General features: G+C 38.2%; 1 protein-coding gene across 1 annotated transcript; it reads right to left on the bottom strand.

The window, feature by feature from the left end:
* Positions 1-383: 383 nt before the first annotated feature.
* Positions 384-17690, bottom strand: OMA1 (OMA1 zinc metallopeptidase). Its single transcript, XM_014870560.2, has 9 exons — positions 17313-17690; positions 16019-16550; positions 15423-15651; positions 14780-14953; positions 14585-14692; positions 13233-13361; positions 9737-9811; positions 7962-8111; positions 384-1797 (listed from the first exon to the last, which is right to left on the bottom strand). Exons 2-9 carry the CDS (start codon positions 16528-16530, stop codon positions 1579-1581), a joined length of 1596 nt encoding a protein of 531 aa, XP_014726046.2. The 5' UTR covers positions 16531-16550; positions 17313-17690; the 3' UTR covers positions 384-1578.
* Between the last annotated feature and the right edge of the window lie 5059 nt (positions 17691-22749).

The raw sequence follows: 22749 nt of genomic DNA, 5'->3' as shown, positions 1-22749 counted from the left end.
TATAATCAGACCTAGAATCATCAGCATTACACAGACATCAACTCACCTCTGAATAGAGATCAGGGACTTGCTGGTGTTTCTCAAAGGACCCAACTTCATCGACTGAAGTCAGTGAAAGCATTACTTGTTTCACAATCTGTTTTTCCAACTAAAGTCATTGACAGCACTGAATAAGTTATTTTTTCCTTCTTAAAACCTTGCACTCGGATTTAATTGAAGAAATATGATCAAGTCTACCCTTCTCCATATAGAAAAAGAATGTTTCAAATTAGAACACACTGTAAAATATTTTGAATGTTTTCTTCAAGTAAAACACTACCATTTATGAAAAAGATTTTTGTTTTGATCAAATGAGTAACAAAAAGCAGAACAGCAAATACATCTTAACAGATGAAGGAACAGGATTTCCCTTTTTTATTTTCATTCACTGCCACCTCTTTCTACATCTTCCTTAAGGATCAACATTTCAGTATTTCCAACAACTGCAAAGCAAGGACAATTCAAACATGTGCAAACAGAGATTAACATGCTGGGTACAGTGGGTCACTCATCCTGAAAGGCAGAGCTTTACCTACATTGTCCATATTTGTCTCCAGGGTATAAAAAGTATGGCTTCAAGGGGAGGGAATGAAGGGAGGGAGGGATGCTCAGCATTAGATGCCAGTTTCCTGAAGAGAAGTCACCTTTCATGATAAAATCATCTGCAAAAGCTGTGTAGTCAGGAAACCTTCTATTTGTCTCCTATGTAATATACTCCATATCAGCAATCATTTCTATCCAAATGGATATACCCAAATCAAATGTTGTGGCAGCACCACTGCTCTCTGATGAGACACCCTGATCATTTAAAAAAGACAAGAGGCATCTTTGTAAAGCATTTGGTGCTACCATGATTCTTTCAGTGCTTCTTCCAGAAGGAAGACTCCCCTGAAAATTATTTCACTCCTTTTTTTAAACTGAACTTGGCGCAATCCTTTCAGGTTACTTTGAAGAAAAACGTTGAATCAATCCACATTCTAAAATGCTTCAGAAAGAAGTAAAATCCCAGCAGTAAATCCACCTAATTAAGTGAGGGTGTATCTAGCCCATAGCTATTATCTCTTCTCAGCTTAATATTTTTAAACACCCTGTATGTGGAGCAGGCAGTAAGCTCTTCTCATTATTTCTCAAATGAAGCTGAGTAGATCTAACCCAAATTATGGCAAGATAAACCAGACAACTTAAGTGATGAAAATTATACTTTTCCCTCTGCTTTAGGGACACTTCTGGCTCATCTGTCCTCTGATCAAGGTGAGCCTGATAAAGCTGAAAATTACACTGTGTGACTGGATTGTATGAGATTATCTTTCCCCTGAGAAGTGATTTATTTTAGTAACTCTTAATGAATAAGAAACTTTCTGCTCCAACACGCTGCTCTTCTTGTGTGGGCACGGTTCCTTATTGCTTTGAGTGAGAGATCACATAAAAGAAATGGAGGATCTGAGTGGCTACATCATCTTCATGGTTCAAAGACAATTTTGTGTTATAAGATAGACCTTCAGGGACCACCAGTTCCATAAAAAGTGAAAATTAATGTCATCAGTTTGTGGGTTTAACTGCAAAAGTCACTGGCATATCTTCCACTTTTTGAGTGTGAGGAAAGTCCAATTTTGGTTTTGAGGGATCTTGCTTTGTAGAATTTGGAGGTTCTCGACCCTTAGATGATTCCAGGAGATGTTGCATGTTAAGTCTGAAAATAAGGCGAGGATCTGGTCCAGAAAGAGACGGGCAATTGCAGCTCTCTCTTATTTTAAGAGCCTGTGAACACATAGGAAAACAAATCAAGCTCATTCAAATAGGAAAAGCAAGAAAGGTTTCAGTCAATGACTTTGGCTTTCCAGTCAGGTTTGCATTTCCACATTGGTTAGTGTAATAATGAGCCTGAACTGTTACTGAACAACTTCTCAACAGAAACCAAGAATTCCTGTGACAAAATGTAGCAATATGGTAAAACAACAGGAAAAATGAAGAGTGAAATTATTTTCTCACACTGTGGTCTCCAAGGATGGATACTCTAAAAGGTACAACATAATTAGACAGGAAGTTCTCCAATGTTTTCTGTGACATTTGTCCACATCAGTACCTTTTAATTTACATTCACATGTAAACCAAACTTTCTGTAACCCTTTCAGGCTACTTTGAAGAAAAATGTTGAATCAATCCATATTCTAAAATGCCTCAGAAAGAAGAAAAATCCCAGCAGGAAATCCACTTAATTAAGTGGGGGTGTATCCAGCCCACAGGCTATTACTGCACTCAGCTTCATATTTTTATATTTATATTTACATTCAAATGTAAATGAAAATGACTGCATCAAGAAAAAAAAAGGGCCCTGAATAATTTACTTCCTCAGATATGTTCTACTATTGAAGTAACTATGTATAGATGTCTGACTCAAAAAAGGAGGGAAAATCTCCAATAACATAATGGACTTTTAACTGTTTGGCACAGAGATCCAGATGATTCATCAGTACAGTTAAAGTCCTGTTACACAAGTGATCTCATCTCCAAGAAGCATTTGGAGTATTCCAAGTTTCCAAGTATTACGAGAAAATAATTTCTCAAGAAAATATTGTCTCAAGAAAATATTGTCTCAAGAAAATAGTGTCTCAAGAAAATAGTGTCTCAAGAATGTAACAATTTCTATGGATAAAAAGATCAGCAGTAAGAGACCAAACTTTAAGTTAGTCCTGCTCGCTGAGTAAGTGCCATTGGTTGAATTTTACAAGTAAGAAAGTAGGGACACAAAGGAGCCAGAGAATCTCCCAGAGAACCAAAATTCATTAACACAAGCACATTCCCCCAGATCATCCTGTCTGGTCGGCAATCCAAGGATGGCACAGCAGTGGATGAATCTCATGTCTCAAAGGCACTGTGGAGAAATTGATACCAACCTGTTCAAAGTCAGCTGTGTTAGAGGATGCTTAAGTTGTGTTCATTGTCACAAAGCTGAACATACCTTAATTACACCACACAAACTGGCAGCTCCTGTGTTTGGCACACAACAACTGATGCAGTGCTTTGTAAGCAGCTGTACACAGATCTACTGGGATCCATGGATCCTCCTACAACTCATTTAAACTAACTAAGAAAAGTAGATCCTATGTATCATATAGCAAAATATTATATGTAGAACTCTAAGGGTTCTACATCTCCACTGAGAACTACTTTTTCAAGATCTGCAAAATGAAACACCAAGACCAAAACAAGTCTGATGGTTACCATTAATTGATGGTCACTGTAGTATTGTCAAATTTGTTCAGTATTGTCTGTCTTGGCCTCAATTAACAGCATAAACCATGGGCAGATTTACATCCAGCTCTGTTTTCAACTGTTTCATAGAAAAACCAGTTCAAATGTGCATTTTATTCCACTTTATAATTATGGATTCCTGAAAAGCAATGGCCAGAGCTATCCTGAGTTGTAGCCAGGTGCCTCCTGGTCAGTACTTGGGATTGTCAGTAGAAAACACATGCTGATTAATTTGTTCTAGATGGATTCATGAGGAGGAAGAAAATAACACAGTTTTTGTAGCAGTCTTAGAATTGTCTTGCAGACAGAGCAGGAATTTTAATCTGCTTTATATCCACTAGTTTTGTCTGAAGCATCAAATCAAATCTTGCAGTACAGCTCTGCATAAGTATTTGCCCATCATTTTGAAACACTTTGATATTCCTCCACAGGAAGCACTGAAAACATCTTACTACAGCAGATTTTAAAATAGAAGAGCAGAGCTTTTTTAACTCTTTTTCTTTTTTTTTTTTTTTTTTTTACTAGGAGGTTCCAAAACATGTTTCTCCTCTAACTTTACTACAGTGAGCTGATACAGTTTGCTGTAAATGGCTAGAAACAAACAGAATTTAAAATTAACAAACGGTTTTGGGAAAAGACACATTCCAAAAATGTAGCAAGAGTTTCTCCAGTTGTTTCCTGCTGAAATGTAAAATTCAAATTACTGGATACACAAGTCTGGACTAGGCATGCAAATACTGTTCCTGTCTAAATTTTAAAATATATGACTAAAGCTTTTACAGCATGATCGTCAATGTAGTCACCAAATGTAACTGTACTGCTGAACAGTCTTCTGCTTCAGTGACCAATTAATTTCTAAACTAACATTTATGATAAACCAAGAGTTTATCATAATCAAGAGTTTATCAAGAGTTTTCTCTTGTTCTCTTCTAGAACAGAAGCTGCTCCAAGACTGCATTAATGACAGGCAGTGTTATTCGAGGCAAATGGGAATATAAAGATTTAGGCTGTATCCTGGAAAAGGCAACATAATCCTCTTTTTAACTAATTTAGCAATTTTCTATCTCTGGGATTTCCTGGCTATACAGTGCATGGCCTATTGCCATGGTTTCACTCACCTAAAGTTCCAACAGCAAAGATAAAAACCAGTACTTCAGGTGAACATTTTTAGCCTGTGGATGTCTGAGTTCCTGCTAGACATAAAGCTGTGCAAGGGTGTAGAAGGCAGCTATTCAACATCATCACCTCACATGCCACTGAAAAACTCCAGATATGGAAAGAAGAGCCATGTTAACTTGTCACCTTCCTGCTCAGGACAGCTGCAACTACACATTCCAGTGAGAGCAGCCACCTGCCTGCTTATTAGTTCAGGAGATCCCAAATAAAACACCCAAACTCTTGCTTGTAAGTTACAAAGGTGAAGCTGTGCTTCTTATCTGTACTATCACAGTCACCTCCTGCAATGTTTGGGAGCAGGGAAGGCAGAAGAATTAAGAAGATCTTCATCCTCTCACCTTCACGTGAAGCTACCAGCAGAGACAAATAGAGAAATAAGTAATTTTTAGCTGCCAATATTAATCCTTCACACTGTCACAGATGCCAGTCTGCCTGCTGGCTCTCAAGCCCTTACAGTCTTAAAGAAGTAGCTGTAAAAAGATGATTAAAGGAATTGGTAGACTTTACTGGATAAAGAAAAGCAGCTTTATATATAATTTTAATACTTCCAATCTTCCACTGGTCTTGGAATAGGAAAGAAAAATTGCGACGAAATATTTAATAACTTTATAGGGAGGATAGAAATGCAGGTCAGTGGTTTTTTTTCTTGTATCCACGTTGATAGGGATTAATTAACATATTCTAGTACTAGAATTATCTGAAATAATGTTCACATCACAAGCAAAGGGCAAATATACCAATCCACTTTTAAATAGGAAGGAAAATAAATGTATCTCCCATATCAAAAGGCAGCAGAGGAAAAAGTATTAACTAGACAAAAATTAATAAAAACAATAAACAGCCAATGAGGATTTGAAAAAAAAAAACAGATATTGCCAAAGTAAATGAATTTTTGACAAGTGAAATGACATAGCAAACAAGACAAGCAGTGCAATTGATATATCCCAACTTATTAGTCTCTAAATGATCTCACCATGGCATTTCCATGGACTTACAGTGAATCAAAAATGGAATCTGAGCCAACAACATGATGCTAAAAAGGCAAATGTCACATCAAGATGAATTTTTGTATCACAGGCAAGGCTCAGTAGATAACCTTCTGCTTTATTCAGTTTAGCTGAGGCTTCCACTGATGTACAGTGCTGCATTTGAACAGTGCACTTGGAAACAGACACAGCAGCAATTCAGAGAACATGAAAATAAAACACTGGGATGAACTAGAAGATCCTGTAGCACTACACTCCCACAGACTCTGTTTCCATAACAATGATCATCTTCTCTCCCTTATACAAAATTATTTTAGAGATTTCTTTTTCTGAAAATAAAATGCATCTCTCCAACCTCCATGTAGGAATTCAAAGAGATTTCAGTTACCTATTTAGGAGTACACTGTTTTCCTGGTTTACAGTCCAAGCACCTCCCTGTCTGAGGGGAAATACTTTAAAAACACAGCAAATCTTTTCATTTGCTTTATTTCATTTCCAGGACAGCACCATTTTTTAACTGCTTATAACTCTCTTGTTCACTGATTCCTCAGCGTGGCTGTAGCTTCCAGCTTGCTCAGTAAACCAGATGTAAGATCTTTAACACTCATTTGATTAGGTCTCACTCTTTTAATGACTTGAAAGGAATCCCTGTGATAGTCCCCCTTTAATTTACACTTCCTGAGACAGTTCAGTCACCTCATTGAGATGTGACATTTCATTACCTGAAGAAAAATTTTCACTTTATATGATTGCACCTTACTGTGAACCTGCTTAAAAGTCTGTAGAGAAACATTAGAGAAGTCCAAAAGCTTGTCCCTATTTGTCCCAGCTATAGTAGCTGGTCTAATAAGAGATGTATTGTCCTGAAAAGAACTTCAGCTCCAAAACCAGCAGCACATGAAACCAAATAATGCTCATGATGGATCTGGCACTGAATCTTAAGAAGTATCAGTTTCTTCACAGAGAGATACTAGAGATAAAAAGCCTTTTTTGACAATCTGCTTTTCTCCTGGGCTCTGAATATCCAATGGCAATTAATATATGGTAAGCATCCTGTTGTAAAAAGCTCGAAGTACATGAACAATCTAACAAAAAGGGGCTGATATTGAGCAACAATAAAAGCCTGGGATTCCCTTTCCATGCCTGAAATCCAGCCTGAAGGCAGCAGCTCCCACAAGGAGAGTCAATGCTTCAGACAAGAAGCCTTCTCTACACATTTTCTTCCATCTTTATTCCAGTTTTGTAGTGACAACCTCACTTATCTTGTGAACTTGCTAAAAACAGGAAGCCTTCAGGCCCTGATCTTTCATCCTACTCCAAAGAATGTTTAAAGTAAAAGGCAAACAAAAACATCTCCCCTCAATTATCTTCTGGAAGATCTTCCCAGCATCCACTGCTCTTGGAAGTGAGAGCAGCTGTAAAAAGATGAGGGTTGCTCCACCTGCTAAACTATGAGAGATGAGACAGAAATAACAGTTCCACACAGTTGCTCAGTTATTTAACTTATTTGCTCAGGCCTGGGATAGAACCTAGGAAGTAATTTATTTCATTACCTCTTTATAAGCCAGTCAACAACTGTATGAAAATAAACGATCCTGAACCCTTTATGTTCAATCTAGCTAAAAATGACGCTCCACAACAAAAATAATTTTCTATTCAGCTGCTCAAATGTGTTAGAAAATCCATCAAAAACATTCTCCCAGCCTGCTTTTGCAAAGTACAGACTTTGTGTATATTAATTTGAAATATCCAGTCTAGCCACTCTCCAGCCTCCTACCCCTTATGCTGACTTTGATTTATGCCATTATTTAGAATATTTACTATATTCATTCTCATCAAAGGATTCATTAAACTCTTTTTCTCCTTTGAAGTCAGCAAACACCTCAACATTTTAGTGTTCCCTCTGCCAATAAATCTTTAAGTGTCTTTACAGTTGGGAACTGAGAAAGACTTAAAGTGACAGAGAGTTAAAAAAAAAAAGAAGAAATTACTAGTTCATTATAAAAAGAGTATTTTCAAACACAGTTTAGCTTGCTTGAAAACAGTGTCACAGTGGAGTGCTTTAACACTCCATTTTATTTTTTTATTTGCTACAAAAGCAAGATAAGTCAAGACAATTTAGGGATCCAACTTAAAAACTGCCTTTCCAAAATGGCAAAAAATAGAAAGAGTGGATGAGACCTGTGGCACTGTCACATCTATATCAAAAGACCATTCAAAAGCAAAAATATTACACTTTGATCAGAAAACAGAAAAAAAATCCAAACCACTTGGAATATAATCACATTTTATCTGTGCTATCTTACTTTTTCCTCATGTAATAAAACCTTTAAGGTTGAAAGCTTTGCAATGAAGAATTTCTGTAAGGATAAAGAGAAAGATAAGCATGGTTCTATCAGAATAAATTGTGTGTGAATCAATACCAAAGCAACTTATTAATTAATTAATATCAAACTACTTCTGGCAACTTTCCTGAGAGGAAGAGCCACTTCCCTGAGGCCTGCTCACCTCTGGGATGAGGCGATCCAAGTGCTCAGCTCTGTTTTCATGGGAAGGGTGAGTGGAGAGCCACTCTGGCAGCCTGGGCTGCCCCTGAATGCTTTCTGCCAATTCCATCTGCTGCCAAAAGACACTGCTGGCTCTGACATCCACACAAGCCTGAGAACAGAAGGGAAATGGAAACACCAATGTATGTTTAAAGTAATAAATGCACAGTCTAATTGATATTGAATTACAAAAGACATCTTAAATTTTAAGTCTCTAAAGCCTGATTAGATAGAACTTATACCTGACAGGAAAAAGCTGTTCCAAAATATCTAAAAACAATAAAAAACTCATGCAGACACTGAATCTATTCCTTTTAAAACGTGTACCTTAAAAAACTTACATCTGAATTAAGAAAATTCAGGAGGAAGAAAAGGTTTACTATTTCTGTTCTCAAAAAAAAAAAAGCTCAGCTGCAAATTCGAACTGATATTTACTAGAACAAATTAATAATCCCCACAGATTTAGGCAAATTTGCAGGAAAAAGCTGATAGTCAAAACCACAAGGTGATAATAGTTCATACTTAAATATACCTAAAAAGTAACTGGAAATGCTTTTCTGTAATTGATTACATGCCTTTCATGGGTGATCTGTGGAATCCCTGACACAATAAAACAGTAACTCTGTAGAATTCATGACTATCTTCAAAAAAGAATATATTTAACCATAGAAAATCACAGAACAGTAACTTTAAAAATTGCTTTTGTGTATCACCACAGACTTCTTTATTTTTACATTTAAGTAGAGAAGAAAAATAAATAAGATTTTTTACACTGACTATTATTTGCTAAGAAAAACAAAGGGAGAAGCAGTGAGAAGATAAGAAAATTACTTCTTCCTATTCCCCAGTCCAGGAATAGATGTGGTGCTTTATCCTTTGAATTTATTTATTGAAATTATCATTGTAAAAAGGTTATCTGCACAAGCAGAGAAATGCTTATATGCCACTTCACTTACTTCTTTTTAGTATGGCCCTACTGTTTCAGTATTAGAAAGCAGCAATTACATTTTTCTAATGGATTGTATCATTCCCTTAGACAATTTCAAATTACAAATGCAGTTTTAATCCCAGAATCAAAGTTAATTTTAAAAACCCTTCCTTAAAGAAACACTGATAATTATTAAAAGGAAATTTTGCTTATGAAATATTAACACTAGATGGTGCTGCTGTCACTGGTATCTCACACATAAGTCCATTGCACTTAGTCAGCAATCAAAGAGTTGGTTCAGTTCCTTTAATATAGAATTAAATTCCACAGGGGGAAAAAAAAGTAACTGAAAAAATAAACTATGATAAAATGCTGAGTGGCTTCTGACCAAATTTTTGTCTTACTTTAGCAAAGCTGTATTGTTGTTATGGCTGTATTTAGCTTAAATCTTTACATATAATTAAATCCTACTTATGAAAGATCCCTATTTAGAGTTCTCCTGATTACAAATACGTGGGGTTTTCTTCTCATAGCCATAAACTACACAGAAAGGAGACTGTGCAGGTAATGCACAACTTTGCACACTTCAATGTTATTACACACAATTAGCCAGAATGACTTTGTCTTTCCCTAACAACTATTTTATTTCCCAGCACTTCGAAAAACTACATATCTTTAAAAAATTACACTTTACCTCCATATGAAAGATGAAACTCCCTCTGATTGTAACAGAAACTGAAAAATGTCTGGTACTTATCCTTTTGCTGATTTTATTTTTATTGCTAATAAAACCAAGCAGTTGTAGTTACCTTTGCTGCAAACTGAAGTCCCACTTTATCAGCTTCAGCCTCCAGGGTTCTGCTGTAGGGTCTGTCAAACATGAACTGCAAAGAAACAATTTGATAAGCTCTAGTCCTTGGTTTGCAATGTGTACAAAGATAGAGCCTCGTTGCTGTCTTTTAACCTTCTCACAGGAAGTGGGGTTTATCTATCATGCTCACATTGCATGTGATCAGTATTAATTTTCTTAATGTAATCTCTAATTCCATTATATGTAACTCATTGATCCTGTATTCAGTTGAAATTAATTCAAATTGGATAGATTTTCATAGGAGTCTCAGCAGCCAATCTCATTTTGCAGCAACTGAAAGCTAAATACCAACTTTTCACCAGAATTTTTTCACTTCACTCTTTGACATCAAGATTTTTCTTGAAGTAACTGTATGTAAAAAATTCCAGTGGTTCCTCAAACTTTTATCATGCCATTAAGCCTGGTATCATCTATTTCATATGGCAAACTGCCCACAATAAGGAATGCAACCATAAATACTTGCATACAGAAATCACTTCTTTGCCATGATTGTCCCTAATACAAGCTGCAAATTGCCCTTGAGAAATCAAACTAAAAAACATAAATTTGACCAATCTCCTCTCCCATTTTTCTAGAGCATTAACACACACTAAGAGACAAGTGGTGGTTTTCTCAAATGTAATTCATGTAGATTTGGGCAGCCTTACCCTAGTCTGTCATGTTGCAGTAAATTCAAATCAGGACTTGTTTAAACAGCCTGCTCCTGCAGAGATAAGGAACCTGTCACAACATCCTGGTTTAGTCATCCATTAGGAAATGTGAACTGAAGAATGGCAAATGTGCAAGGTTAGAGAAGAGAGAAAGGTTTATCAGCTCAAGAAGGTTTTATCAGCTCTTTATCCAGCTATAGAAATTTGTCCTCCTTGGAAGTTTCAGGGGGAAAAACACAAACAACAAACTACAAACCAGTTTGAAATGAAGAGCACCAAGGAAAGTGGTCCAGTCCCTTGAGTACATAAAGGTAACTGTAACTTCTTGCTGCTTTCCAAAGCAGTTAGTTTTTCTTTCCTAAGTCAAAAACAGAAGCCAACCAAAGCTGGCTTTAAAAGCCAAACATGTTGGTTTGGAATTAAGAAGAGATAAGGTCACTTTTCAAATTCTTAGTTTTCATACAGACCTTAAACAATGCAATTATAAATATATTTTTTAAATCCTCTGATGATAAAGTAATTCCTTGAAGTGGAATGCATGTTTTTATTGCCTTGAAAAGTGCTCCAGGGCTGTTGTAGCAAATACATTCACTGGACAGCAAATAAACCTCTGGATAGTCTGTCATATATTCCTGCAGAACCATTTCCTAGTTAGCCAGATAAACTATTTGAATAATTATTAAACCCTTTTTAGGCAGAGAAATGAAATCAGTAACCTGCAAAAGTCCTGAGGTTTCTAACATAAAGTGATATTCATCAGCTACTGAAAAATTAAATTGTTTTAAAAATCTTTTGTGAATGTGCTAGAATGAAAAGTTAGAGCTTCAAATTCTGATCTAAAATCCTTGTCAGAAACTGGACACAAAACGAAGACGAATTTGATTTTTCAAATCAATTATCAGAGCTGTCTGTGTCTGTTGAAGAAAAGGGAGTTCCAGGAATGTTGACTACCCAAAATCATTAGTTTTCACATGAAATCCAAATCTTATGGTGTGAGGTGGACAAGAAAGGATATGAAGTACTGCATCTGTACATACTGGTGTGTGGGGCTGAGTAAAATTCAGAGTCATGCTTGGTGTTATTCCAAGAATAATCCTTAGGTTTTAGTTCCCATATAAAATAACTGCTGCTCTATAACAAAGCAAACATGCTTCAGTCCAAAAATACATGTTTAAGGAACAACCCCAAATAAATGTCAAAAGAAAAGTTAACAATTTATTAAGGAAAGAAAATCCATTAGCTTTGGGGGAAAGGCAGAACTGGAGCTCACATGCCCAAAGGCCTACAAAGAATCACTAGGAAACACTTAGAGTCAATAATAAAAAATACACAATAGTCAGCAGGTCAAAAAGTCAAGCCTCTAAGGACATAAGAGAAAAACAAATATTGAAACAGAAGCAAGTAGCACAGCATGGCTTAAATAACCCTTTCACAGAATGGGATGTTAAAGCTTTAAAAAACAAAATAGAGTTATGGAAGAAGAGGAAGAGAAGCATCCTGAGAAAATGTGCAGAACATTTATGTAAGCACAACAGGCAAATGCTGAAGGAGAGAAACAGACACTGCACTCCTGGGTGACTAAAAAACCTAAATTTTCTATTCAGCTTCTTTTGTCTATGGGATGAAAGCTTTGCAAGTATTTATCACTTCAACATTACTGAAGTTTGATCAGCCTTTTAAACCAGGACAGTATCCCATAGATGATGTTTCCTTTGCACAGAACTCAGAGCTTAAACCCAGATTCCCTTTCCAATCTAAAGCACAGCTCCCATCCATGATGCCAAAATACCCATTCTCTGTGGAGAGGAGAAGAGATGCTGACAGGGAGTTGAATCTTGCTGTCTAAATTATGAGCAGTCTCAGGATTCATTCACACTTTGTTTTTGCCAAATTCAGCTCTTCAAAATGCTGGCTAGCATTCATCAATGTATTGGTTTCTTAGCTACTTGTGCAAATATCCAAGCTCTTTAGAGATAATTTATGTTCAGAATCCACACATCTACCCATTAGCATAAGAACTACCAAAACAGATTGGTTATGTTTAATTTCATGTTTTTGAGGAACTGGGGGAAATCTCAGGAAAAGCATCAAGTCAAAGAAACCAAAGAGATCTTTCACTTTAATTCAGATTCCAGTTTTATGATCTAAGCAAATTTCTATTTTAAAAACACACTTTTTAAAAAATAAATGGATCAGTAACTGTCCAGAGAGTAAATTAAACTGCTGAAGAAAACTGGCACCAGAAAGCCTCTGAATTTTACTTTGCTGAAATATTTGCTGACTGAAAAGATTATTTTAGCAACTTGTACTATAGCATGGTTTATATAAAGGGTGTTTAGATTCTCAATTTTTTAATTTTGGAAACCATTCTTACCACTAGCAATATATTTAAAGAATTCCATATATTTTATTTGGTTTAGGAAGAATTTAACAACTACTTAGAATAAAACCATAGCATTTTACCATATAACTTTAAAGGGCAAGTTACCTTTCTAAAAGGCATTCATCTGTCTTAATTGGCAAACAGGTTCCTGCAGCCTGTGCAACTAAATCCAGTCATTTAGGGAAATCTAAAGTTCTTCAACATGACAAATGAAAAGCAGCATCAACTAAAGCAAAATCAGACTTATAAAAACATTCTCATTCCATAACAGACTCAAATATTAATTTTTGCTTACATTTCTCCTCTTGCCTTTTTCCCCAAACTTATTATTTAGTGCAGCAAAAAATTAAAAATATCTTTCCAAGGAAATCAGGAAGGACAATAGAAAATGTCAGTCTTACCTCCTGCAACTTGCTCTGAATCCACTGGCCAACAACTGCCAGACTATCACGAGGACAGATGGCCCAAATCATAGTGAGAAAGATGAGTGAGAGAAAATCCAAGAAGTGAACCAGGCTGGCTTTCTCTGCCTGGAAACAGAAATTGTCCCATTTTCATTCCTTACTGTCTGACATTTCTTTAGAATATAACAGAATTTGGAAACGTTTTAAAAATCACTGATTTTTTTTTTCCTGTGGAGCCACAGGAACAGGGCAAGCATAACATTCCCTGCTTGTACCAAAAAAAAACCAAAAAAAACCCCCCTCCAGTTGGATACAAGGTACTTTCAGGCCAGAATTCATATAAGCTGCATAAATACAGCTGGAAAAAATACATTCTGCCTATCAGCATCTCTGAGAGATTCAAAGCTTGAGGTAGGGTGGAGGCAACAAACAGAAATTCTTCAGTAGAAAGGTCATGAAACACTTCAGTGCAAATGAAAAATCTATAAAAAGACCTCAAAGACTGTTCTTCACATTAATTTGAGAAGAGATAAGACATCACTGAGACAGGATCATTAATGGGACAAGGGGACAGTAGATATAATGTATTTATCTTTTATTTTCTGCTGCTTTCCTTTAAATTCAGAATCCAAGTTCAGACTATCCTGTTTTCCAGATCTCTATTTGACATTGCAATAAATTGATCAGAGCATTTATAAGCAGGATCATGCAATACTTCTCTCTGAGCCAGCTGGGTGACACAGATTCCATACAAACAAGGTAAGTTCTTTTTTATTATCAGAAGTATTTTTTAGAAGTTTAAAGTTGGTTGGCTGAACCGAGCCCAAGAAATCATGATGTGAAGAGTTGCACACCCAAAATCAGACAAGAATAACAAGCTCCGGGTGTCCTAGAATTTGACATTCTAAAATTGTGTGCTACAATAATAACAATATCAAGTATTTTAAGATTTTTTTTTAAGTGTATCCACTTCTGTAGGTAGAAACAGTTATAGGAGAAACAGAGTTGCTGAGTACCTCCAGTTCTTTATATCTGTGCTGTAAGAGAGGGATCTGCAGACCAAGTTGTAAATGGCTCTTGAAAGTGAGTCATAATCCACCTGTACAGCTGTGAGTAAAGCCCTGGCAGCCCTTGTGTTAACAGGGACCACCACAGGTCTTCTGACAGTTATTAAGTGCTACACGAATAATAAGGATCTACTGTAGCAGACTACTCATTTCAAACTCAATTTTGCATTAATAACATAGAGTCGCACTGAAAACTTGGTTGGTAATGATAGGGAAAATCATAACTAGAGTAATTAGAATTAATAATTTAAGAATATTAGACAGCTTTCTTTAAAGACTTACTGCATGTTCCAACACAGCGTGAGCTATTTCATGTCCTAAAATAAATGACAGCTGATGAATATCAGAAACTGCATCCAGTAACCCAGTAAAAACAAACACTTGACCATTCTGTAAACAAAGAGAATAAAAATTAAGTGGGAGAGGTATCAAGTGCTGTTTCAATATTATTAATTTTCTGTGTGGTGTACAACTTACCGGAAGCACAAAAGCATTTACACCTGGTTCATCCACCACGTGGATAACCCACTTGAGAGCTGAGACTTGAGGGACATCCTTGTTGCTTTCAGACAAATGTCCAACAACTCTCTCCACAACCTGGTAGCGTGCATCTGTCTTAGGTAACATTTGATTTTTGAATTGCTCCATCCACTGAAAAAAAAAAAATTCACTGGTGAATTTTTAAGATGGACAAATGTATACAAAACATGTAATTTGAAACTATCCTTGTACTTGTTTTGCTCTCATGTCGTGTCTCTGACAGACAGGAATATGGATACATTCGGATATGGTTTATCAAGTTTCACTTTACAACAGGAAATCGCAGAACTCAAAATTATAGAGACTAGTTCAATGGACAAGAAACAGTTAAGATGTTTGCTACATGCATGTTATGTGCCTTATAACCATTATGTGTTCCTCATGGAAAGGGAATTCTAAAAAACGATGGGGACATGAGGAAGAAGTAACAGATGAAGGGACTCTGCAGGGTTCTGAGCATGAAGTTCAAAACTCATCAAGGACTACAAGGTTTGTTTGTCCATCTCATTAACAGGACTATCTCATCACTAAAAAAAGCAGTAGTTTTCCAGTACTTTCAATTTCTTATCTAAAATCTTACCATATCATATTCCATCTGTGACAGTTCCCTAAAATGCTCTTTGCCAAACACCAGCAGTCGAGCGCGCCCAGTGATGGGCGTCTCCTCCAAGTGGGTAAAATAAAACATGACAAACACAACTCCCAAACCGCTGACACCCAGCAGGATCTTCCATTTGTTTTTTCTTGCACTTTCTTTGAAGAGTTCCCGTTTATTAGGAGGAAGTGCCTTCCACCAATTTCTTATGCTCCTGTAAGATAAATGGTAACTAATAGGTGAAAAGGAATTTTTTACTGTATTCTCTATTATAGGCTCATCTCATGGAGGAGCTTATGGGGGCTTATACTGTAACTGGCTTTCACTCCACTGCATTCCTTCCCTCCCACAGGAGAAGAAGGAATGCCCCTTACTGCCTTGGTTCATCTCTCTCTACACCACACGTAAATGAGAAGGAAAAGAGTAAAAAATACCTCTAACTCCTCTGATAATGGAAAAAACCACCTCTTGTTGAGTAAACTGTCAATTAAACGACACTACAAACACACCTGCCATCCTCCCCACACTCACACTTTGCACGATGGGTCTTGTGCTGGAAGGAAAGTAACACAGTACTTTACCTGCCAAGAATGATGGCAAATAATTTCTGAGCTGGCTTCACAATAATCCAGAAAAGAGGAACTGGTGCAGCTTGAAGTGATGGTGATGTGTGAAAAGACCCAGTGATCTGAATGTTCCAAGCAGGAAAGTGACGTGGGGGCTGCCCTACAGAACTAATCAGGAGGGATGGGATCTTCTCCCCTAGTGGCTGACAAGACTGGGAGAAAAACCTTCCCGAACTACGGTGTGCATTCCTGGTCTCTTCCTGCCCATTTGTATGTCGGACATCCAAAGGACATCTCAGTCCTTTACCAAACAAGTTTCTGTGGGAGTCAGGGTTTCCAGTCAAAAAACAGTTCCTAGCATTTCCACTCAAATCCAACCTTTGGCATCTATTTCTGTCACCCTGAGTTCGGCACCATCCTGTGTAAGACCTAGAGAGATATTTGCACTTCCCCTGCTTGCACAAAGAAGCCAGATGAGACAAAATACAGTTCCTGCCCGACAGCTTTAGACCACAGATGATATTCATAACTTCTTTGGTTGGTTACCCTGAAACAAAGAAAAAAAAAGAGCAGATTGGTGTTAAGAAGTCCACTCAAATAAGAAACTCTGCATATTTATTTCATTTTCCCTGAACAGATACTATGTATTAGTTTGTCAACATCTGCATTGCACAAAAAAAAGTCACAGTCACAACTCCATCTAGTTACAGTTTTAAGACATCAATCTCTTTCGACTGGGAAAGATATCAGTATCTTGATCACTGACAAAAAAAAAAAAAAAAAAGGTGATTTAATTTTTTCCTTTCACTTTTATTACCACCAGATCAGAGTGACAGCAGGTGGCCCTTGTGGGTCATCACCCTTCCGTACCCGGCTCCTGCCTGCCGATGTCATTCCTATACATGAGGAAAACCAGGATCTGTGAGCACATTGCTCGTACTTCACTCCTGGCCTAGCAACAAAACAGCGAAACCAAGTCTCCGCCATCCGGGAGCCTCTGGCTCAGGGACATGGAAATGCCTTGGCACGGAATAGACCCAGGCCCTCCCACCTTAGGGGCCCCGCCGCTGTCATTTTCACCCTCTGGCTCCGACCGCGGACTCTGCTTCTCCCCCAGCCCCGCCACCCTCGGGGGTAACCGCGATTATCGCGATATGAGGAGCCGGAGAGGAGAATGAGGGAGACGAGTGACTCTGAGGCGCCCGCCAGGGTAATGGCGGGCGGGGAGGCCGGGGACAGCTCCGGCCGCCTCACAGCTGCACGTCCCAGGGACCGGGAACGACCTCCTCCACCGGGCTCCCCTACTCACCACCGCGGGAGGCGGCGGCGGAGGGGCCGGACCGCGGAGCCGGTGTCGATACGGAGGGCGAGAGGCAGTACGGGCGCTGCTCCGCTGCAGCGGCCGGCGAGGCCCCGGCGTTCCTTCCCTCAGGCGGGGCCGCCGCGCTCCCGCCGCCGCCGCTGCCCTCAGGCGCCGCCCGCCATTTTGTGGCAGCGCGGGGAGCAGGGGCGCCCCTCACCAGGCGCGGAGCCCTGAGTGCCTTAACCCGGCTGTGCCCGCGGTGTTTCCGTGTCAGCTGGCTGCAAAATGTGGAATATGTCAGGATTATTTTAAATCAAGGTGTTCTTTGATGTAGGATCTTTGTGTGCTTTCGAGCCTAAATCAGGCAGCAGACAGCTTCCACTAGTCAAGGACATCCGGGAACTAAGAAAGTTTAAGGATGTAGCAAATCAAGCTGTGGATATATGTCTGTGTACACGTTGCTAACTCGACAGAGTACTCAAAGTTTGTGTACTCTATAGCTGAACAATGATCATAATAATAATAATAAAAATCATACCGACAAGTTAAAAATATCCTGCCCAGGTGAAGACCCTTGCCCTGAGCATATGTAGAAGTCAGCTGGGGCTTTGTACCTTGTATGTAAATTAGTAATAAATCATAATAGAGGGGCTGTGCGTGGAAAGTTACTAACTCTGAATTCCTGCGTATTAATAATTGCAGGAAAAATCTGGTGGTCCTGCTTGATTTGTGGACTCTGAGAACTGGAGTGCAAGTCAGAAATGAAAAGTATCTCAAGTGTGTATTGTCTTTTTGCACACCAAACAATCCTGTTTTATGGGTAACAACCTCATGGCTGAGAGCAGCCCTGAGTCGGGACCTTCTCACTTTTGCAACTCTCTGAAAATAGTTTGGAGCCAGGTGGAGGTCAGTATTTCTCCCGAGGAATAAGTGTCAGGACAAGACAAAATGGCCTCAAGTTGTGCCAGAGGAAGTTCAGGTTGGACACGAAGATCAATTTCTTCACAGAAAAGGTGTCTAAACATTGGGATGGGCTGCCCAAGGAGGGGTTCAGGTAATGACTGGATGTGGCACTCAGTGCTCTGGGCAGGTTGACAAGGAGAGGATCTGTCACAGGTTGGACTCGGTGATCTCAGAAGTCTTTTCCAACCCCATTGATTCTGCAACTCTGTTTTTGGGGACCTGAAATGGGAAGTGGTTCCTGCCGCCAAAGGGCTGGTGACACTCCCGGGCAGGGAGCAGTCAGACCTGCTGCCGTGGTAGGAGCAGAGGTGATGCTTTTCCCAAGAAAATGGCAAGCTGCTAACTTAATGTGTAGCTCTTGTCCTACTCTTCTGGCTGACAAGTAGCTCTTGAGCGATGTGATGTGAAAAACAGGTTATTTGCTGAGGGAGGGTGAGGCTGGGATGTGTGGTAATGACAGGGCAGCCCAGGCTGCACATAAGCCCTGGTGCCTTGAATGTAAACAGAGGCTCTGTTGTTGTGGAAGGTGAAGAAAAACAAATCTTTGCCTTCTAGAGCCACATCCTCTGTGTATGAGCACAGCTGAGTATTGCTCAGTGTTTGTTGAGGTACTCCTTATTCCACCTTTTTTTATTACCAGAGCCCTCCTGTGACAGTTCTTGAGCATTGATGTTAATTGCCAAGGGAAATACGTAGTGACCAGGCCAAGAAGGAACTTTATTTAATGATTATCTTCTCATTTCCTCTGACACAATTCCTTTAAGACCTGCCCGGGCTCCATTATCATAAGAAGCACAAAGAGTAAAATCTGTCAGTCAGTAACACAGCATTAATTTTTGTGACTGTCTGCTCCAGTCACAAAACCAGCTGAGCTGTAGCAGCAGAAAAGCACTTTGTCTAACCCAAGGCTTATGTGTGTCCCAGCTGTCAGGAAATGAAGAACTGAGATGAAAGCTCTCATTAATATCCTTACTAGACTTCGTATTTGCTTACTTTTCTTGTTTTCTCTATCTAGAACTCTCCATTCCTAAGCCATTAAAGCTTTCTACCATTTCTTCTGTCATTTTTCCACCTCAGTGTGTCCACTTTTTATTGAGTATTGAGCGCATACTCGTTTGGGTGTTTTCTTTGCATGTTTCTTTTTGCAATTATTTGTTTCTCTAATGCATTATTTAGCTCTCTCTGCATAGAGGATATAGGAGCTATTTCAGCATTCCTGACTTGGCTAAAATCTTATAATCAATGTATGATTTGAGTGTGCAAGGATGGGACTAAAAGTTGTGTTCTACGTTCTGCTCTACTAAAGTTTCCCCAAGTATCCTCGCTTGCAATTGAAACTTCAAAGCAGACAAGCAGCAAATACAGCACAGGTAATTATAGGATCTATCAAATACCAGCACTAAATATATCTCTAAATGAAAATCTGGTAAACAGTTGAGCAATTGGAAAGTTGTAGAGTTTTTTTTCCTCTAAATAGATGTGTAGTGGAAAAAAATATTCTAAGTTGTAATTTATATTATTACTTCTCTTGAATTTTAATGAAGATGTGCATACAACTGTTTTTTTCCTTGAGGAAATAAAATAGAATATTCTATGGTAAAGAGAGGTAGATTAGGACAGTTTTGTTGCTGAGTTTTTGCTTACAAGCCTCATCTCTTCTACAAAAAAGACTGTAATTCTCATTAGAGACGAAGACCAGAAAGCAAATTTAAAATTTTTAAGACTGCAGAAGACCTATTTAGAGGTCATAAATGATTTCCTAAGTACAATTAAACAATTAACACCTTAGCAGGTACAATTTTCCTGTGTGGGTGTGTCCATTAGTGTTTGTGTATCTCTTTATATAAGTAGTTGTTCTAAACAGAATTAGGTTTTGAATATGTATGAAATTACTCACAAAAGCAAATGCAAAATCCAATAAAAGTAATGAGAAGTAGTTTAACTCTGAATGTAAAAATATATTTTTTCTGTGCTTGGTATACAGATATTTCTGTATTTGGTACCAAAGTCTCTCTGCTACTAATTTTTATCATCACAATTTAAAAGTTGTCAGTTAAAATATAAACTCTTCAGCTTCAAATGAAACTCACTATAAAATATTAAAATGTTTGGTTTTTATATAAATCCAATAAAAATATAATTATTAATTGGTAATTAATTGTAATTCAAGTTTCAGTGTAATTCACTTCTACTTATGAATGCTGGGCTAAAATCTTGGCCGAAAAAATGCATTCCATCACTTTATGCAAGTCAAAAATTTGATTTAATTCCACTTAGTCTGTTTGGCCAGTTGAAATATCAGGAGTTCATGTTCATTTAAAAGATCAGACAATGCTTTTCATTAATATCAAGATTTTTTTCCACATGTTGTGCACTAGATTTTCCTGCCTTGATCCACTGAGTGTGTTGTGCTATGTACTAACTGTTCTTTGCCCTCCCCTTCCCCACTGAGATACCAGTTAGAGGATGCTCTTTAAGAATTTAATAGGTATTAACTATTGTTGCATATTATCTCTGTTGTTGATGTTTTTAAAAGAAGTAGATTTAAAGTCCAGAAAAGGAAGTTACTGAACCACACAGAAGTTTACTGTAAAACTGTTCCTCTAAAAGTTGTCTTAAAATTCAACACCAAATTTAATTCCAAAACATGTGTGAAGAGGTTGTAAATAAAGAGTGCTCTTTTCATTGCCTTCTAATTGTTTCAAGTAGCAGCAAAATTGCTGAGATTTCTCACTTCAAGCCTTACAAGGACAGGCATTTATCTCAAATGATAAATTTATCTCTAAAGAACCACCTGAAAAAGGTTGGGTGCATATACTACCAGTACTGCTGGATCCACATATATAAACCTCAGTGGAAAATTAGCAGTGCTCATTTTCATAATTCAGTCTTTCATTTAGATAATGCAAAGTCTCTCTAATTGTTTCTGTGGCGCTTGATTGGTGCTGGAGTGGGGCTGTAGGAGTGTTATCCCTCAGGGACCAGAGATCATCATGCAAATGAGATGTGGATCTTGCAGATGAAATTTTAACTAGGTAAAGCCTGGGACAAGAGATTTGGTTAGAATTGCTGAAAAATAATAGTAAGAGTTCTGGAAGCTCATTTTTTCTGCTTTGATAGCAATGGTAATGACTAAAGATTAATTTTAGCATTGACAAAAAAAAAAAAAAAAAAAGGTAATTGCAGTATTTAAAACCCTGAGGCAAATCAGTGGAAATGTTTTGGAAAGGATAATTATACCTGCACGAGGAAGATCTGTTTAATAGCATTAACTGGCCCAATTAAGGAGAAGTGGAGGAAGGACTAATCTGTTACTTCTTTAACTGTTCACTGAAAAAGTGATTTTGATATTCAAGCAGTAGAAATTGGTTTGGCTTTTTCCAGGGTCATTCCCCAAGGTTTAAACATTTTAAGAACTATTGGCCAGATCTTGTCTCCAGCTGTCAATAATATCCCAGAGGTGCAGGTGTTTCACCATCCCAACAAGAGAGACCTTGGTGTATTTACATGGCAGTTGTTAAGATTCTCATCAGTAACCTAATCTGGCATAATCCCAGTCTAAACATCTCCAAGAGATTATTCTTCAGTGGGGGAACGTGGGACAAAAAGAGGATTCTTTGCTGTTCCACAACAGCAGCAGGTTTGACTGTTTTACCACTGATAAGAGTTGCAGAGTGATGAGCACAGAGGAGGATCTGCTGCCACAAGGTTTTCCTGAGGGCCTCCCTGCTCTGACAAACAGTGATGTGTGTGTTTTTAATGTAGGTGTGGAACACACAGGTGTGTGCACACACCAGCACCCACAAACCAACACAGGCATTTTGTGTCAAAGAATTCCAGAGTACGTACTCAGAGATACAGGCAAACATGGATTTTACCAGGGGGAGTAGAGAGAGCAGAGTTTAAGAGGGTTTTAATCCTTATCTTTCATTTCCTTGCTGTAGTGCTGCCATTGCTCCTGGCACTGTCCTCAGATCGTGAGTGGTACAAAAGTTTTAGTTGAAAGCTAAGGCCAAAGCTCACTTTGTGCAGTTGCCCAGGGGTAGTGGCACTGTGTGCAAAGGACAGCACTGGCCTCTTCACAGGAGGAGTGCAGAGAGGGGATTTTTTTTCTCTGCATGTGTTTAATTTGAGCTTTCCAAGGCAGACAGTTGGAACTGCAGAACATAATTTAGGCAACAGCCAGCCCTGGCATTGTTAAAGCAAGCACTACCCTCTTTATAACCCAAGTAGGCAACAGCACAAAGGCACTCTCTGCTATCACTCACAGAACCCAGAATCCATTGCAGAGAGCACAGGGCCTAACAAAATGAGCAAACATTCCTTTAAAACAGGATGATGTAATCAGGAAAAGAATACCTAGAAATTTTAGAGTTAACAACCTCAACATCTGAATAATAAAATGTATTTTCATTTTGCAAAGTTTAAAGCTGCAAAAGGGCTCATTGTCTCTTTTTCAGTGAGAACACCAGGAGCGGTA

The sequence above is a fragment of the Sturnus vulgaris genome, chromosome 9, assembly GCF_052056855.1.
Source record: "Sturnus vulgaris isolate bStuVul1 chromosome 9, bStuVul1.hap1, whole genome shotgun sequence".
In the NCBI taxonomy this organism is placed as follows: domain Eukaryota; kingdom Metazoa; phylum Chordata; class Aves; order Passeriformes; family Sturnidae; genus Sturnus; species Sturnus vulgaris.
Note: the sequence above shows the minus strand (reverse complement) of the source record. Positions and strands in the feature narration are given on the sequence as shown.

What these genes read in the sequence shown, in the direction of transcription:
- OMA1 (XM_014870560.2), bottom strand. Translation starts at nt 16,530, where the DNA reads ATGAATATCATCTGTGGTCTAAAGCTGTCGGGCAGGAACTGTATTTTG. An exon ending in CACAGATGGAATATGATATG is followed by an intron (nt 14,954 to 15,422) that starts GTAAGATTTTAG and finishes TTTTTTTTTCAG; the next exon opens with TGGATGGAGCAATTCAAAAA. An exon ending in GACTTCAGTTTGCAGCAAAG is followed by an intron (nt 8,112 to 9,736) that starts GTAACTACAACT and finishes TTCTGTTCTCAG; the next exon opens with GCTTGTGTGGATGTCAGAGC.